We start from the raw sequence: 18,670 nt of genomic DNA on the forward strand, positions 1-18,670 counted from the left end.
GGTTTGGATAGAACTCTTACCATTTTTTTATGTAAATCAGCAAGTTGAGCATGTATTTGTTTCCACCAGTTAGCTGTCCAAACAATATTCCTTTTGTTGTGATCGAGGCTCCCAGATCCTGTTTTGTTTGAGAGGAAGTAAGCAGGCACCAGCCCCAGTGAATCAGTCAATCAGTACTGATCTTAGTTCAGGAAATTGTTGTGCCTTACTTGCCAATAATGCCTTTTTCTTTTCTACGTTTTTTTCCTTGGCAGGTTTTGATGGCTGCCTGGCCTTTGTTAAATACAATGGCGAAAACCTACCCTTCACCGGTGAACACAGCCTCGTTGCTTTATCAAAGACCAGTCCATCAGTCAAGATTGGGTGCAGAGGTCCAAACCTGTGCGAGAGCAGCCCGTGCTGGGATGGCCTAATGTGCATCAACCAATGGTACACATACCAGTGCGTTCCACCTGGTGACTGCGCATCCAGTCCCTGTCAGAACCAAGGAAGCTGTGTGCCAGATCCCCGTTTGGGTTTCAGCTGCGTCTGCACCGAGTTTTACACTGGAAAGATGTGTGAGACCCAGGTGGCATGCCTGGGTGTCCAGTGCCCTCAAGGGACCACCTGCAAGACAGCCAACAACGGTGGCTTTGTTTGCAGTCAAAACCCTACGACGGATGCCATGATTCTTCCTATTTGGGCAGTCCCTGCCATCGTCGGAAGCTGTGCCACGGTGCTCGCTTTGGTGGTGCTCAGTCTCATCTTGTGTAACCACTGCAAGGGGCGCAACAAAACCAAAGTCCCAAAGGACACCAAGGAGAAGAAACCTAAGGAGAAGAAGAAAAAGAAGAAAGGCAGTGAAAATGTGGCATTTGATGATCCAGATAATATCCCACCTTATGGAGATGATATGACAGTCCGAAAGCAACCTGAAGGGAATCCCAAACCAGATATAATCGAGAGGGAGAATCCGTATCTGATCTACGATGAGTCTGATATCCCTCACAGCAATGAAGCTGTCCCGAGTGCTCCCTGTGCCCCTTGTAATGGCCCGGAGGCTGATATCGAGCACTATGACATCGATAATGCCAGCAGCATCGCACCATCCGACGCAGACATCATTCAGCATTACAAGCAGTTCCGAAGCCACACGCCCAAATTCTCAATTCAGAGGCACAGTCCTTTGGGATTTGCAAGGCAGTCCCCTTTACCCCTGGGCGCCACCAGTTACACTTACCAACCTCAGTACACTCAAGCACTTCGATCCACCCCGCTTAGCCACGCCCACTCAGCCTGCCCTACGCCTAACCACCTATCCAGGCATTCCCCTGCCCCCTTCACCAAGCCCTCTTCCTTTTACAGAAACACCCCAACCAGGGAGCTTAACCTAGCTCGCCGCGAGGGCAGTCCTCTGGAACTCCACAATGACATGTGCCAGCCGGCGCCCATGTTTAACTATGCCACCCGGCTGGGGAGGCGCAGCAAGAGTCCACAAACCATGGCGAGCCACGGGCACACATCTCGCCCGGGGAGTCGGCTCAAGCAGCCCATCGAGCAGATCCCTTTGGAGACCGGCCCCCCTGTGGGGCTTTCTATCGAGGAAGTGGAGCGGCTGAACAATCCACGTCCTCGAAACCCCAGCATCTGTAGCGCTGACCACGGGCGCTCCAGCTCCGAAGAAGACTGCCGCCGGCCTCTGTCACGGGTCCGCAACCCTGCTGACGGCATCCCCGCTCCAGAGTCCTCTTCCGAGAGTGACTCGCATGACTCCTTCACCTGCTCAGAGATGGAGTATGACCGGGAAAAAGCAGTTTCTTACAGCTCCCGCGTACCCAAGCTCTCGCAAGTGAACGAGTCCGACGCGGATGATGAGGATTATGGAGGGAGGCTGAAGCAGAGGCGGTACTCAAGCCGGCGGGCAGAAGGGGGTCCTGGTATGACCCAGATGCCCTCCAATGAGAAGCACAACACCCTGCCTCATAAACTGGGTCCGTCAGCAGGGGCCTTCAACTGGGACAATCTTTTGAGCTGGGGCCCTGGTTTTGGACATTACGTCGATGTGTTCAAGGACTTAGCCATGCTACCTGAAAACACATCGGCAAAGGACATTGAAATGAACAGTGGGGACGGCTCTGTCACCATTCTAAATGAAGGAGAGGCGGAACAATATGTATAAGACTATTTATTGCGGCGACATTCGCTGAAAAGGACATCAGACTATCTCGATGTGGTTTTAAAAAACAAAAATGATGACGACTCTCAATGTAGTAAGGCACAACCAACGGCACCTGCAATCACCTTGGAAAGGTTTCACCAGTCTCTCGCCCAGCTATCCCGTTATACGTTGTTTGTACCCTTTGAAGAAGCCTGTCTCTGGAAATCAATGACCCCATATGTGTATTTTGCTGAAACGTATTACCGATTTTGCCTCCCCCTCGCATCTCGAAAGATAAGATGGCAGATTCAATTAACACTTCCAGCTGTTTAATGAAACAAAACTCCTGTTCAGACTTTTATAATCTCCTTGCAGAGGAAGCGTGTGCGTTCAAATGGGCCCACACCTGCAGACCTCCCATGTAAATCACACCCGTTCTTCACCAGTTATCGCCTAAAGTTTATTTTTTGCACAGAAAGCTGGCTAATTTCTCCAAGAGTGATGATGAATTGAGATGCCTGCCTTACACACATTTGAGGAATACAGCATGGGGAGAAATTTGTGTTTTTGTGGTTTTGGGCACTATAGTTTGCATTTCAGCTCTTTTCTGTCGTTTTTGTTTTTCAATCAACATGTTAACAGCATATGGATCACAAAGAAAAAAATAGCATTCAGACTGTGTACAGTGTTCACATAATTCAAACGTGGAGTCATTTGTCATTGGTGTCTTTGTCCATTATATTGACAAAATGTTGTATGGTTGCTTTGTTTTTGTACATTTTATTAACTTAAATTACTTAAGCTGTGTTTTTATGGATATTTTTTCAAATGCCGAAATGTATGTTCTTACTTTCGGAGAAAGTAAGCATTAAAGACCTATTTTTTACATCTGTTACATATGTAACATCAGTATTTTCCACTTTCTTTCTTTTTTATAAAACTATAACATGTTGTATGCTTTGTACTTGTAAAAAGCCAATAACAGAATAAAAAAATATTTATTTAAAGCTCTCTTGAATTTTTAAACCTTTTAGACTGTTACTGATTGTCAGTACTAATTACAAAGTTTAAATGAACTTTTTCCATAATAATGGTAGTGAAAATAATCTTATTACCCCAGTAAAGTAATGGTATTTTTTGTGATATTCAAAAAAATAGAAATCATTCCATTTTCGGCCTACCCAAAGTGACCAATTGGAATGAATTAATGAGTATATATTCTTTATAAAAAGTGATGTGAGAAATAACATTTTCAGAGAAAATAGGAAAAACTATTTTTTTATGGGTACAAAAGCTCGATCTACGGTTTTTGACCAATGCCAATATCTCAAATACTATTCTCAATGCCGCAAATTTGAATGCGATCTGAAACTCATGATCGCGTTTCCAAGGCATAATATACAGTGAGGCAAATCATTTGAACGAGGATTAGACACGATGACATTTTACGGGTTCATGAGGAAACGTCACGTGAACGCCGTGGGAAGTTGAACGGTGCCTCGTTCGCAACCACAGTCATAGGTTGTAAAATCTGCAAAGCATGTGAGTTTGCCAGATCACTAATGCTGTGGAAGACAACAGTTTTCGCTCATCGACTAATGTGTACAGTGGGGCAAATATGTATTTAGTCAACCACCAATTGTGCAAGTGTGGGGCTGTTTTTCTGCAAAGGTTCCAGAAGGACTGATCTGTGTAAAGGAAAGAATGAATGGGGCCATGTATCGAGAGATTTTGAGTGAAAATCTCCTACCATCAGCAAGGACATTGAAGATGATACGTGTCTTTCAGCATGAAAATGACCCCAAACACAGCAAGGGCAACAAAGGAGTGGCTTCGTAAGAAGCATTTCAATGTCCTGGAGTGGCCTAGCCAGTCTCCAGATTTCAATCCCATAGAAAATTTGTGGAAGGAGTTGAAAGTCCGTGTTACCCAACAACAGCCCCAAAAAGTACTGTTTTGGTATTGACCAAATACTTATTTTCCACCTTGATTTGCAATTAAATTATTTAAAAATCAAACTGTGATTTTCTGTTTTTTTTTCCACATTCTGTCTCTCATGGTTGAGGTTTACCCATGTTGACAATTACAGGCCTCTCTAATCTTTTCAAGTAGGATAACTTGCACAGTTGGTGGTTGACTAAATACATATTTGCCCCACTGTACATATTAGTCAATGAGCAAAAACTGTTGATGTCTTCCACAGCATTAGTGATCTGGCAAACTCGCGTGCTTCGCAGATTTTACAACCTGTGACTGTGGTTGCGAACGAGGCGCCGTTGAACTTCCCACGGAGCTCACGTGACGTTTCCTCATGAACCCGCAAAATGTCATCAAGTATCTAATCTTCGTTCAAATGATTTCCATGTTGACTTTAGGTGTATTTATGAAAGGAAAGAAAAGTACAGGAAAGGATGTGGCAGAGAGCTGCTGATGTTGGCCCCACCACGCCTCCCCCTCCAGAGAAATGTTTATGAAGATTGATGATTATAAGCGCCAGCCCTAGTGACTCCTTTAGTCCGCATTCATTATCAATGCAACGCAAATGGTATTTAATTGAAAACTTGGCCCTCCCTTGGAATTTAAAGATGTACTGCATAACCACTAATGTACTAATCCCTTACCTTTGTTTTATCTTAAGTGTCATTCCAGGTGTGTTGCACTTCATCACCAGCTTCACCTTAACAAGATCTGCTCCAATTTATGGAATTCCCAAAGAGTTCTGGAAAGAAAAAACAAAACTAGAGGTAACTAATTTGTCCTTGAGAATGTTTTATTGGATAAATTATCTTAGAACACAGCTGTGAATCACTAATAGTTGGTACCCTAGTGAAGATTTATACACCTAGGGTGGTTTACCTATCCAATCTGAAACTGCACATTCTTGTTTTTGTGACACCGGGGGGGTGGCGATAAACATCAGAATAAGGCGCGGCGCGCGCTAGTGTAAACCCGCTTCACGTCTACACAGGATGCACTCAGCTTGAGCTCAAGCCAACAGCAGCTGCGTATGGTCCTTGTATAAATGTTCCACCCGAGCACATGCACTTCTCAGCTTTTAAATCAAACGCTGTTGTTCCCGGTCATAAGTCAATCTGTAGACACATTCTGGAGATCTATGATTGTTTTCTCATTAAATGACCGCTTCGACAATGGCAGTGAAACAATAAAGCAAAGATTGGACAATTTAGTGCAATGTTTTTTTCAGGCAAGGTCTTTTTCGCGCAATATGTTATTGTAATTTTACATGTTTAAATTATCACAAGATTAATCAAAGAAAAACTAAATTAATTAAATTAAAATGTGTGAAAACAAACAATGGTTGCGGTGCCAACTAACACTATAGTAGATTTATCTTTTTCCTCCATTAGTATTTAACTCATTGCAAAATATTGATGGCGATAGACTTCCTGTTCATTTAAACTGGGAACACTAGTCTTGAATTTTCTGTGCGCCGGCTTCACGGTCCTGGGGTCGAAGGTTTGATCCCTGTGGTGTCCTCACTGTCTAAAAAATAACATTTTGTGCTTGAAAAGCTTTAAAAAGATATCTTAAAAATCATCGATTGCAAACTTTTAACATTTTTTGCAACTTGCTCTAGCTGCGTGTCTTAAAAGACTTGGCGCTTAATTGCATGCTGGCACAGCAGTTTTCGCCACGCTTGTCGAACATCATTAACCGATGTTCTGCTGTACAAGCGAGCGGTTCCGGATGATGACTGATTGTCGGCCTTGCGGTCCAGCACGGGCTAAAAGCGGCCGCTCCGACGTCAGCTACACGAACCGTCGTGGCGGACGTTTCAAAAGCGAGACAACGTCGGGCTGACCGGCGCAAACAGTAAATCAGTGGCTTCTAATTAGAGCGTAAAATAACGCTGAAGTAGCAGAGTGTCACAGGGCATCACAAACACTTGGCGCGGCGAGGCCTGTCTGCGGCGTGAGCTCGTGACGACAAGGTTTGCTCGTGACGACAAGGTTTGCGCCTTTTTGGCGTCCCGTTCCGAAAACCTCAAAGATTGAAAGCGGAGTGAAAGAGAGGGCAAATAAGACGGCACTGGCGATGCGCAACTTTCTTCCGACAGCTCCGGAACATCGCTTTCATGTGTGTTGAAAGGCTTGGAGTCGGCCGCGCAAAACGCGCAGCTTCTATGCACATGTTGGCAAAAAAAGATGCTGCTGATCATATGCAAAGCATTACATGCCTTTCCACTTGGTGAATACTGTACATGCAGGCCATAAGAACAAAGGTTGCGGTTGGCTTTTGGTGCTTCGTAGTTCACGCAGACGGAGATAAATTTTAAGAAGAAAAAAATACAACTAAGATTAGCTTTCCGAGAAAATTATTCTGCTAGAGTCAAATTGTATTATTTTTGGGGTGACCAATACTGGTAAGGTATTCATCACGAGATTAAGGTGTAAGTTAATTTGTGATTTTTAATAGTGTATTTTATAGTAATCTATAAAGAATGGAAATATGTTCTCTGATGAATTACATCATTTCTTGTTTAATTTTCTGAACTGCTTTATCCTCATTAGTAGTAAGAAATATTAGTTTTGTTAAAGAATGTTATTGTTGATGTTGAGTGACAGTCTACAAATCAGTTATTTTTCTAACAGTTGCAATATGAGACTGAATTTTATTTGACTTTTTGAATTGCTAAACTGTGATTAAAGTCAGATTTAGTTTTCATTTGTAATTTAAAAAAGTCACTGTCATTTTCAACACTGTTTTTCCTAATCAGGGTCCCGGTTATCTTTAACTATTAAGTCAATAGTATTTCTTTTTGATGGTACTAATCCTTAAGGTACGCATAAATATATATAATTTTAAAGCTTCGATGTGACAAAAATGTCAACATCCAATTATTTTTAAATATATTTTTAAAATGTATTTATTTATTTTAAACAGGCATCTGCTGGAATTCAGGACTTTCAAGCAGGCATCCTGACAAAAATGTCATCTCCAAATAAACAAATAAACAAACGGACAGACAGACGAACAAGAGATGTGCAGAAAAGGACTTGGCAGGTGAGTGACACGCAAATGAATTTTGATGGGGGTCAAATAAAATACAAGAAGATCTCATGACTTCTTTGTGCTTCCCTTTGCTCATTGGTCCACTTGAGTGGTGGATTTTCCCAGGCCCCACTCTCAAGTCCTAATCTTTTCACTTTGGGCTTTCAAAAGGGTCCGGGCTTCATGCTCATTGTGTCTCAATGGCCCGGTTACCTCCCACCTACATAAAGCACCTTGTGTCCGTGTTGGGCTCGTTCACATTGGACAGAGGGGCAAGTGGGACTGTAAATGCCTCGGGCGACGGCCACACAAAGTAAAGGGAAATCAAAAGGGGACATTTTGAAAGAGAGAGAGAGAGAGAGAGAGTGACACCAAAAAAAGAACTGTGAAAAGACAAAACGTCACACGTTACGTTTTAAGTTGAAATGTCATCTAAATGTTGACAAAATGTGCCGAGTTTGTATTGGGTGACTTTATATTAGTTTCGTGACTGGTATTTTTATTTACGGTTTATTATTCATAAAACTGTGCTTCTGCCATTAAATACATTGGTTTAGTTCGAAATATACTATTTTAAATAAGGGGGGTGTATTAATATGACAATATAGTACATAGACTTGCTCACATTTTGCATACTTTACTTGAGTAAATCCCTTGGATTTGGATCCGCACAAAAATAGACATTTTGACATCATAAACGCATAAATAATAGTTATAAATGGCATGTTTACACTCAAAATCTGCTTATTGTGCTTTCATTGTCTAAGGTAGGAAAATGTTGTTTTTCTTTTGCACGGTTCAAGTCCCGCAATTGCTGAGACAACAGCGGGCGTACACTATTAACATCAAGGCAAGGCTTTGATCGTCTCTGGCACAAAAACCCAAAAACAACAACTCCAATCGGAGCACAAATAGAAGCCTAATGAGCAGAAATTGCTTCCACGTTGGGGGAGCTATTTTTGACTAACAATGCTTCATTCTAGCGATAAATCACTGAATAATCAAAAAAGCCGATTAAATATTTGTTCTTGACTCCTCACAAGTTTGACGCCTCTTGCTGGCATGTCATGTTCGACTTCATAAATTGGAAACTTTGTTGATTTTATGGGTGTTTTTGTTTGAAATTACATTCCTCTATTAGAAGAAATTAACAAGCTTTATTTCCATTATTTGAAATCGTTCTAGTTCTATTCTGGTGCCACTTAACTCAGAAAGAGATTCCCACAAATATCCTTTTACATATAAGTCTAGATTTATGTTTTTTTTAACTATCACCATAATTCCCAACAGTTTCTTTTACTTGCAACAGGTGATACTAATATTCTGTCATACAATGTCCAGTATAATATAGCCAATACATTGATGGAAACTGTATATTTGTCAAAAGTGCATTATTATTTCTATTAGTATTGCATTGTTGTATTTTACCCATTGCATGACATTGATGGCAATAGACGACCAATTTGTTTAAACTGCAAGGACTGGCTGTGAATGTTATGTTTGAGTGGCTTGGACGTGAATAGACGTCCAATCAATTTTGACTGGAAGGGGCTAATAAAGGTTCATTTGGCACTCCCAATAAAAAAAGATTGGATGTCTAATGCGGTCAATGGCAACTAATGAGTGCCCTCAGAGGGTCATTTGTGCATGAAAAGGTTTTAATTGGGCATAAGATGAGTCAGTAAGGAGCCCCCCCCCCCCCCCCCCAATATTAATGGAAATTCCATTTGTTGCTGATTTTACAGAATCACAAGCCGCCTCTCATAATGCATAAATAAGAGGCTGACAAGCAGGCATCTGCTTACGTTGGCCGCCAACGTGAATTCTGTGAGTTCACTTGTAGGTCAGCTTTTCTTTAGAAAAAGAAGTGTTGAGTTCGCTGTCTCTTTCCAGCTTTTTTTGTTTTTCTCCTCCCCTCATGTCGCCATTGCCGCGTGGCTCATTGAAAGGAAGAGGCCTTGTTTGGTATTTTCTGTGTGACTCAACTGAGGTGGTCTTGAGGATTGTGACCTTGAGCCGCCTCCACGTAGAGTCCACAAAAATAAATTGAAATTGTTCAATCAAGAACATACGTATCTCTATAGTGTTTCTCCCCCAAAAAAACGTTGAGGTGGCATGCAAATTCAAATCGTGCCACTAGGGGAGCAAAATAATCGATTTCTGAATTCGCCAGACGCCGTTGATTTACCTAAGACCATTCTTTTCCCACACTCAGACAAAGATCCAGTCGTCCATTTGTCTCTAGGGATTTTTTTGTTTTCCCGCAGTTTTTCTTTTAGTTTTTATATTGCTATTCATCCCCTTCCAGCGTATTGTTGTTAGTCTTGGGCAAAGAAGGTTACAATAATAAGAACCTCCACTTGGTCTGTTTTAGTTGGTCACTGTTGTTGTCACTTGCTTGCCAACGTGTCCAGAAATGACTTCATTGTCATCGCCATCTCAGAGCGGACGTTGCTGAGGCGTGCATGTGGTGAGACGTACGATGCTTTTGTTGGCGATTCTTTGAACCAAAGGCTGTGAAATAACGCCACTATAAAGCCACGTATATTATTATGTAACAATAGTAAGGATTTTCTTCTAACCACAACAATGTTATTCAATTTTCTTCCAAATGTAAGAGCCAGACTTGTTGGGATTAATATAGTAAAATACTTTTTTTTTTTTAAATAGAATATCGTCCAATCCATTTGAAGCTGAAGGGTTGGCAGTGAACGAACGTTATTCACGGTCACACGTCAAATGGATTGGACATTAATCAGTGACTAACTTGTAACAGACTTATCGAAATTCACAGCAGAAAGAAGAATGGACATTTATGGAAATGCAATACATTTTGATAGATTCAATATGTACAAGTAAATTAAGGTACCAAGAGTTTATTTATATTTAGCATAGTGAACCAATAACCTTCTGTAATTAGCTCAAATTTGTTGTTGATCAGGAGATTTTCCCAGGCGGTCTTGAAGTACAAACCCAGGAAATGTCAGAAATTTCTGAAAACATCACACCAAAACAAATTGTCAATTACTGATTCTTCCATCCGTGTTATCGAGGTTATTTGAGAGGATCTGGGAGTTTGCTACTCGGAGACATCGGTTTCTCCCCAATTTTTCCATGCGATCAAATCTACTTGGTCTCAGTTTTGTGAATACCCTCCAAAGGCTGCACCTGGTTCCTATTCTACACTTGCAATCTGCTTTCTTTGGACATCTAATCTTCCTCCTCTTATGTTTCACTTTCTGGAGATCTCAAATGCACTTCGATATTTGTCGGGATAGCTGGCCTTTGGAAAGGGGCGGTGCTGAGGTGGACGTTCAGTCCATTTGGAAAAGAGGTTTATTGGGATTTGGCAGTGGTTTCTGTACTGTCAAAAAGAGATTCAGCAGCTGTGAAGGAAAAGGAAAGCAGCAAAGTCCATAAAGTCACAATTATGGGACCCATTAATGCTTTTGTTGTACCCACCACTTGAACAAGTGAATCTTGGATGGCTTTCAGGAATTTTTATGAGGCTTCTTCAAAGCAGTACAACGTTCTCTGCACATCTTTACCGAAAAGTGTCGGCGAACGCGTCGTCTGAAAACGAGCATACGCTTCCATCCCGGGCTGCGTTCACTTTTACTACTTGGTAAACAGAGGCGGCTTCGAGGTTCTCCGTAAATTCCTGCGCCCGCTATTATTTTGAGCGAGGGCACATAAAATGCAGCGTGATGGGTTTACTTGTCCTCCCAAACGTTCCTCGGATGATGGCGGGATGGATCGCTACTCTCCCTGGCGAAAACAACATCATTCATCAGATCCTTGGACATTGTCAGTGTTGGTATTTAAAAACTGGACAGGACTGGATTTACAATAGTCTCCAGAAAAACTACAGTGGGCTTACAAATTCTGGAAAATTCAGCAAACTCTGGTTCAGAGCAAACAGACTGCACAGACTCCAGGCTCCATAAAGAACCTAATTCCATCTCCTCAATGTTTCATAGAAGGTATAGAGTTCTTTCAGTAAACATAGAGTTAATGAGACTTTCCAAAAATCAAGCATTGTCTCATCTGTCCAAAAGTCATCCTCCTACAAGCTTTGTGGCTTGTCACTATGCATTTTGGTAAATTCCTTTGTCATCACTGTCAAGTTAGTGAAAGCAGTGGCTTTTTATTTTTGTTGCTTTAAAAGAAGAAGCCCAACAATTTATGTATATGAAGCATTTTTAAACTTAAGTCTGAAGAATGGTCAAGCCTTCAGGGTGAAGACGCGTGACTCAGCTAACAGAAAAATGTCCAAGTCATCTTTTTTAGTGAATAATCCAAGTATGATCCCCACTTTAGAGACTTCGTGATACTACACTTAACCCTCATTGTCACGTTCCTCTTAAAGGCAGACTCTGTGAGAAAGTCATTGGATCTTGTAGAGATTTACGACAGAGGCTCCACCTTCCGCTATGTTAAAAGACATGTAAAAGAGGTCAACCACCATGCCTGTCCACAAAGACGCAGGCCACGACATGAAAATACCTTGGCAGCCACCCTTGCCAACAAAATGATTTAAGGGCGGTTTCCCCGCAAATCCTGAAGCTTGGGCGCCGTGCACTGAATTACGTCTTCTCTCCCATTTGCGTTAATCGATCAGACCCGCAAAAAAATGGTGTATATGTTTGGAAGCAATTCATTGACAAAGTCATGAACCTTTTTCTTTTTGGAGGATGCATATGTTTAATTCAGGGCTAAAGCCTTTTCTAGGTATAAAAAAAAATCTTTCAATTATACCCATAAGTGACTTGCACTTTGGTCAAGTAGGTGGTTGGGTAGCTTTTCGAGAGGGTTGTGGCAGATCAAGAGCTTTTTTGGCCAACCTGGTCAGCGGTTTGAGGCACTTCAACAGAAAGTGAATGTGTTTGTGGTTGGACTACTCAATTTCTTTCCTTTGTGTGTGAGTGTGTGTGTGTGTGTGTGTGTGTGTGTAGGTGTGTGAAGTTTCAGGACTGGATAAAGCAGGTCATTAGAGAGCAGCCAAGAGTGCTTGGGTTTTCCTGGCATACAATGGCAGGAAGTGCCGCCACACTATAGATGGAAGTTGGAATAGCGGAGACACTCAGTAAGGCTAAGTTTCGAACTATAATATTGGACATGAATAATTAAAGAAATATTTTTTTATGCCATATAGCTTTGAAATGCAGAAGTTGAAAAATAATGCCCATCAAAACCTAGCAGAGTTATTCAGATTGATATGAATTTTCATGTCTATTGAAAATGTTGACAGTTGAAGTTGTGGTAGCCACTAAACTTAACTTTTACAAATACGTATAACCCTGATAAACCCTTTAACTGACTTTTACTTTGAAGCCTAAGCTTTACCCAGTTAAAGTTAGCCTCTATTACTTTCCCAGTCAAACCTCAGTGTAAGGCTTAAGTAACTATTGCCAAAATCATTACACATTTGCTAATTCCTAATTCCTAACACTAACAAATCCTAAATGTAAACTCATACAACACCGACTGCAAAAAAAATTAAATTGTGTAAGGATGACGGCCTCATAATGCGTGGGTTGCTAAGCAACAAAATAGATTAAATTCAGCTCAACAATATCATTTGTCACTGTTACAAAGGCAAGTTCAAATCCTAAAGGAACAATAACTCTAATAAACCCAACGCTAGCAAATCCCATTTTGAACTGTAAACCTTCATTTTCCGCTTCAGGTATGTTCCCTTTTTCAAGTGTTGTTTTCTCTATTTGTAAAAAGCAGTGAAAGTAAATTCTGGAGGCTAAAAAAAAACACCAAAGTACGACCCAGGGATTACTACCGATGCCAGCACATTCTCTCCCGGGCCGTCACTACTTACGTCACAACTACGAACAGCTTCAAAACCACAAAACAACAAGGAATAAAACTGCGCAAAAGTGCCAATGTGAAGGAAGGGATTGCATTTTATTATTGGAGTCTCGATCATTATCATTATTTGAAGTTTTGTGTACTTTGTCACTGCTGCAGTTGTTGTGAAAGCCCAATATAATTATTGTTGATGTGAGTCACATTCAAATGGGATGCTTCATACTTCTCATGTTGCGTCAAAGCTTTTCGGTGATTAAATGTGGCCCCGAGGAGTTTTGGATCACCTTTATGGCTATGGTAGAACCTAATGATGCTCATTTACTGGACCTTCCTTCAGAGTTGATGTCACCACTGCGCACATGCTGCTGCTTTAATGCTTAACCTTTTTTTCTGTTCATAACTAATTGCATTTTTTTCTCCAAAAGAATGTATTACTCACATGAGATAACAGTGAATCCACACAAAATGACCCATCTGGAACCTCGTCTAATGGTGAAGGGGCATTCCAAGTCCACGGACGGACATTGTGCTCAACAACCATCTGGATTCGTAGTCTGCCATGTCCCAAATTTTGCTGAAAAAAGAATAATTAGCCTGGATTAGTGGATTCACTATCGCAGCCATGGAATTTATGAATAAAAGATTCTTTTCATGATTTACACATCGTTAATTATCCCTAAGGGGAGAAATTGGGTCATCTTCTTTATAGAACACCATCAATTAAAAAGATTTAAAGAGAGTAGTGATGATGTTGCGGAATATTTTTCTTTTTTTTCTTTTTGGAATGAGTGCTTTACAGATGTGCAACCTGTTTTAAAATCATCATTAACTTTGCACTGGCCTCACCTATAGATCATTGCCACTTATAATTAAATAAAAACAACAACTCTGAACTCAAACTCTGGGTTATAGTTTAAAATATGATCATAGTTAATCTAAACTGTGATATTGTGGCAAATCAAACCAATCAAAATAACTATCCTTTAACATTTGTCATATTTCCTGCAATTGTGCTCCTTGACTATGAACTTCAGCACCAAAGTTACCTGATATTTCAGAATACATTTTGCAACAATTCTTTCACTGACTGAAAAAATAATTAATTTGATTGGGCTCCAATTATCTTAAAATCAGGAGGAAACAGGGAAAAAAAATACTTCTAAATATCATGTTTGTTTACCTGCTGAGAATAGCAATTATTCTGTCAGCAGGACATAGGTGATACTTCTATTTTTTTTCTAGTACCACAGCCTCATTTAATTTGTCGATACCCACATTTCATAACTTTCTCTTTTTAATCTTTGCATGTATATAACCCACTTGTGGCATTTACATCCAGTGTACAAAAGTTCCAGAATATCTCTGCTGCTACATACAGTACCCAAAAACCAAATTTGGGCTTCAAATGGCAAAAATGATGTTTGAGCAGAAATAATGTGGAATAAAAACATTGAGCAGCAACTGTGCAGAGGTGGATGACGTTGTCAGCATGAGAGATAAGGTGAAAAATAAATATGCCATATGGATTTAGGCGTTATGTTTGGTACGCGCGTCATTACATTGGCTGCAAATATATATATATATATATATATATATATATATATATATATATATATATATAGTATATATTTTTTGTTTTCTTGGTCAGGTTTTCAAGGAGTTTTTGCTATGTGCATGCATATATATACACATACACACATGTATACACATACACACATATACACATACATATATATATACATATACACATACATATATATACATATACTATATATATGTATGTATATATACATATACATATATACACATAATATACATACATACATATATATACACATACATATACAATATATATGTTTATGTATATATGAAAATATATCTATATAAATAATATATATTTCGTATATATATATACACAGTTTTTAATGTTGTTAATCTTTCATATTTCATTGGTTTCACTATTCACGGAGATTATAACGGTACATTTGCGCTACGACTATGTTCAATCTTAACGGTGTTACTGTAGGCAGAAATGTTTGTAATAATATATACATAGAAAGGGAGTCCACTCTGGGGGGTCGGTGAGGGTGGTGATTGCTATGTCAAGACACTAAAAAGAGGGCAGCTGTCCGAGTCGCGCTTGTAGCCGCAGTTGCTGTGGACTTTTAAAATAACTGTAGCCTCTTGACAAAGCCAATGTTTTTCTAGTGTTCCAAGCCCAGCAGACCTCATCCGTAATTATATTTTAAGACCAAAGATGGACTTTATTTAGGACGGAAACAGCCACCGCGGGCCGCGCACCGCTGCTTGATGAGTCGGTAATGGCCACATGTTAACGTCATGTCTCAAATATAACCCGTCCTGTGATGAATCTACCACTCAGCCGAGCATATTTGCTTAAAAAGATTCATATAAGTTCAAGAAATAAGAGGGGTCTGCTTTAGGAAAGACAATTTGACAGCGCACTCTGACCAGATTAAGATGAATAACAGTAAGGTTTTGTCAATAGAATGAACTGGCATCGTTAGTTCAATAAAATCAAGTGTCGTGCAACATCTGGATTAAAAAAAAAAGTAGAAGGCTTTAATTTTCTCTTTGGCATAAGGCAATGTTTGAATCAAGTTGAACACATGACCTTTGATGTCTTTCTATTGAATTAAACTAGTTTTGATTAGAAACCTCGTTTGGGCATCGCTTCATAAATCAGACTTCTCAAATCAACTTCTGTTTCTTTTCAGTCAAATCTTGAGGCATGAGACAAATTAAGTGTGTGAATCTTACACCAGACTTGGATAGATCATCTTGATTGTTATTGTTATTATTATGGCGTGACTCAGTTGAGGCAATCATTAACTTGGTCAGTAGATGGCTCTGGTCACGTCCACCTGTTTGCATGTTAAAAGCTAATTCATAAATCTTTGAACACTGCACCACATAAGGAATAGAGCCCAGCCATTAAACGGGTCCATCTGGACAAACACACTTGTCAGGAAAATTTTTGGAGCTTCTCACTCGCTATGAGAAATGAGCTCCAAACCGCTGCGGCTGTTTAAACTTCGGGGTTCTAAATTAGGACAAAACGTCTCCCATCAGTTTCCAGTGGATGGACTATGCGTTAAAGAACCATTGATTTAATCACAACTACTCTTTTGAATGTACTTTATGAGCTGTTATGACCTTTTGTTTATTCGGCTTGAAAAGGGACTAATTTGTCCCGCTGTGTTTTAGAAATCAATACACCGACGCTGAACAACAATTAGACGAAGGAAGGGGAGTCAATGAGGGAAAATTAATGAAGACACCAGTGAATTGTCTAAAGCAAAATGTTTTTTTTTTTAAAAAATGCATATGAAGTCTGCTTTACTTGACACAAATACAATCAAAACATTTGGCTGTATCGACTCTTTGATGCGGTAACGTCAAATTTGTCATTTTCCTTCAGGTAGTATTGATTGACAGCCAGTATTTTAGAAAAATCTAACCGTACTCTGAGGAGACGATGAAAAACCCGACGGCTCCCTTTGAGCAATTAAAGCAGTCATCGTGAAGCATTACAGCATCGTAACACGCGGCGGCCAGTTAATTATTGTGAAAGTATAGCGGCACTTATTTCACAGATGACTGAGCTCGTCATGGTGATGCTTTTCACTCGGTTCAATCTCCTCTTGCCATGAATAGCCACACAAAGCGCCATCCTAGCTCAATAACTTAGAAGCGGGCCTCAAAAACAACCTCAGAGCGATGGTTCTCACACACACGGCGGCCCCAGAGGTGACATTTGTGAATTCGTCTATAGATTGAGAGCCCAAATTCCTCCTCGCACGCCTGTTTGGCCTTGAAGAAAGCGCTCATTAGCTCAAATATCCGTAGAAATGCACAGTCGGATCCTCGCCAAGTGACTAAGGCACAAGGTTCTATTTCCAATTAGTTCAGTTCAACTAAATATGCCAATTGGCTACATTCACAACATCGGGTGTGATGTCATATTCAGATTTTGTTCATTTCTATTTGTTTTGTGTAGTCGTTTATATTACAAATTATAATGTATCTGTTTTTTCAAAAAGGTGGTGACATAAAATATTTCACCTGTTGATAATGTATATGTTAAATTCACAATTGCACAGTTATTGGATAGATTGTATTGTATCAACATAATGAGCTCAGGTTGTATTTAAAAAAAAAATGTAATTTGTTCACAAGGCATGAAAAAAACCCTGATATGTGTCGCTTTTTGGCATTTTTTTATATATATTTATCTTCAGTGTGAACAAGGTTAACGTATTGCTCATTCACTGCCTATTCTCCTAGTGCAAATGAATTGGACGTCTATAGACGTCAATGGTGCATAGAAAATTTTGACATTTGACTCGACCCACAACACTAGAAACTCATTTTTTCGTATAGTTTTCCACTTCTAAACATCTCTGGTTTCAATGTGACGCTGAAACAACCCAGAAGCTTCCATTCCTGGAATGGATGGGACATTACAGGACCCCCTCTCTCCAAGTTGAATTTGATTGCGTTGATCAAACAAATTACCGCTCGTCCACCTCACCAGAAGCTGCGCGCGCTGCTACTTCAAAGGCCCTACGGTAATCCTATTTGGATTATTTCATTAGGAAACTCGCAGCAGATCCCAGACTAAACAAAACCTGGGTTGTAGTGTTGCTCGGCGACCTCACTCGCAGTGTGTTTGTATCACATGCCAGCAAATGACATGATTCACATATCCAGATTTCATCCCACAGGAAGTAAATACAAGTACTATTAAATGTGCAGAAAATGCTGCTGCGGCTTAGATCTACATATTGGCAATGGCTTTGCTCTTGCCATTTGTCTGGGTTCATTGCATAGGTTTTGATGACATTTGATAGCCATTCCCAGTGATCATCCCCCAGGCCTGGTTAGGACAGATTCTACATCAAGATACCATCATAACTGGGAGCGCCGCCACAATTTTATGTTAGAAGTGGAAGTGATCAAGCTGCAGTATTATTAGTTGTGTGTTTTAAGGAAACTGCTTTATGAGGGCCTGGTTGACACATTCACCCAAACATGGAAGCATTTTTTTTCCAGCAAAAGCAAGGAAAGCAGATGTTTTGTAACCACAAACAAAATGCCTTTTAGAAAAGATGATTTGAAACATTGACCGGTTTGGACACTAAATCTAACACCCCAAAACAGTACAGTTTAGATAAAATTCATTGCTCTTATAAATGCTGAACGCTTACCTGATATTACCTTAATAAAGTAGTCTTCAAATGATTCTTTAAATGCTGCATTAGGTGAAGAATTGTATTACAACCAAACAGGAAGACACACTTTCACCAATCTGGTGTTTCACAAGGTTAATCATTTAATTACAGTCAGCTGCTGTTCGTTTGAAAAGAAGCCTCATTGGTCTAACTGTCTGTGCTGCATTGGTTGAAAAAAAACAAAAACAAGAATGTACACAACCCTTAAAGACCATTTTGAAGACCTCTGCACTAAACAAACCATAATCTTACTTGTAAACCCAATCTTATTGACAAACCCTAACCCATGAAAACAATTTTAATCAAACTTGAGTTAATTCGTTTGCTCATTTACAAAAGTAATTGGATGAACATCCATGAGACAATAAAGTTTGCAAAAAAATTGTGCCACATATATTCCAAACTACATTGAAAAGTAAGCATAGCAAAGTGCTGAAAATTG

At 40.0% G+C, this 18,670-nt stretch overlaps 1 protein-coding gene and 1 long non-coding RNA gene across 3 annotated transcripts in view; one reads left to right on the forward strand and one right to left on the reverse strand.

Moving 5' to 3' along the window:
• Positions 1-3,137, forward strand: part of fat4 (FAT atypical cadherin 4) — a 77,580-nt gene extending 74,443 nt beyond the window's left edge. For both annotated transcript variants that reach the window (XM_077608916.1, XM_077608917.1), the window contains one exon: positions 255-3,137. In XM_077608916.1, the coding sequence (XP_077465042.1) occupies positions 255-2,158 (1,904 nt within the window). In that variant the 3' untranslated portion in view covers positions 2,159-3,137. The remainder of the gene's footprint in view (positions 1-254) is intronic.
• On the reverse strand, positions 24-13,548 carry LOC144082085 (uncharacterized). The gene is made up of 5 exons (XR_013303140.1): positions 13,413-13,548; positions 4,759-4,856; positions 440-809; positions 303-379; positions 24-118 (listed from the first exon to the last, which is right to left on the reverse strand). It is a non-coding gene; the product is annotated as an uncharacterized LOC144082085 (long non-coding RNA).
• Positions 13,549-18,670: the final 5,122 nt, after the last annotated feature.

The sequence above is a fragment of the Stigmatopora argus genome, chromosome 9 (assembly GCF_051989625.1).
Source record: "Stigmatopora argus isolate UIUO_Sarg chromosome 9, RoL_Sarg_1.0, whole genome shotgun sequence".
Classification (NCBI taxonomy): domain Eukaryota; kingdom Metazoa; phylum Chordata; class Actinopteri; order Syngnathiformes; family Syngnathidae; genus Stigmatopora; species Stigmatopora argus.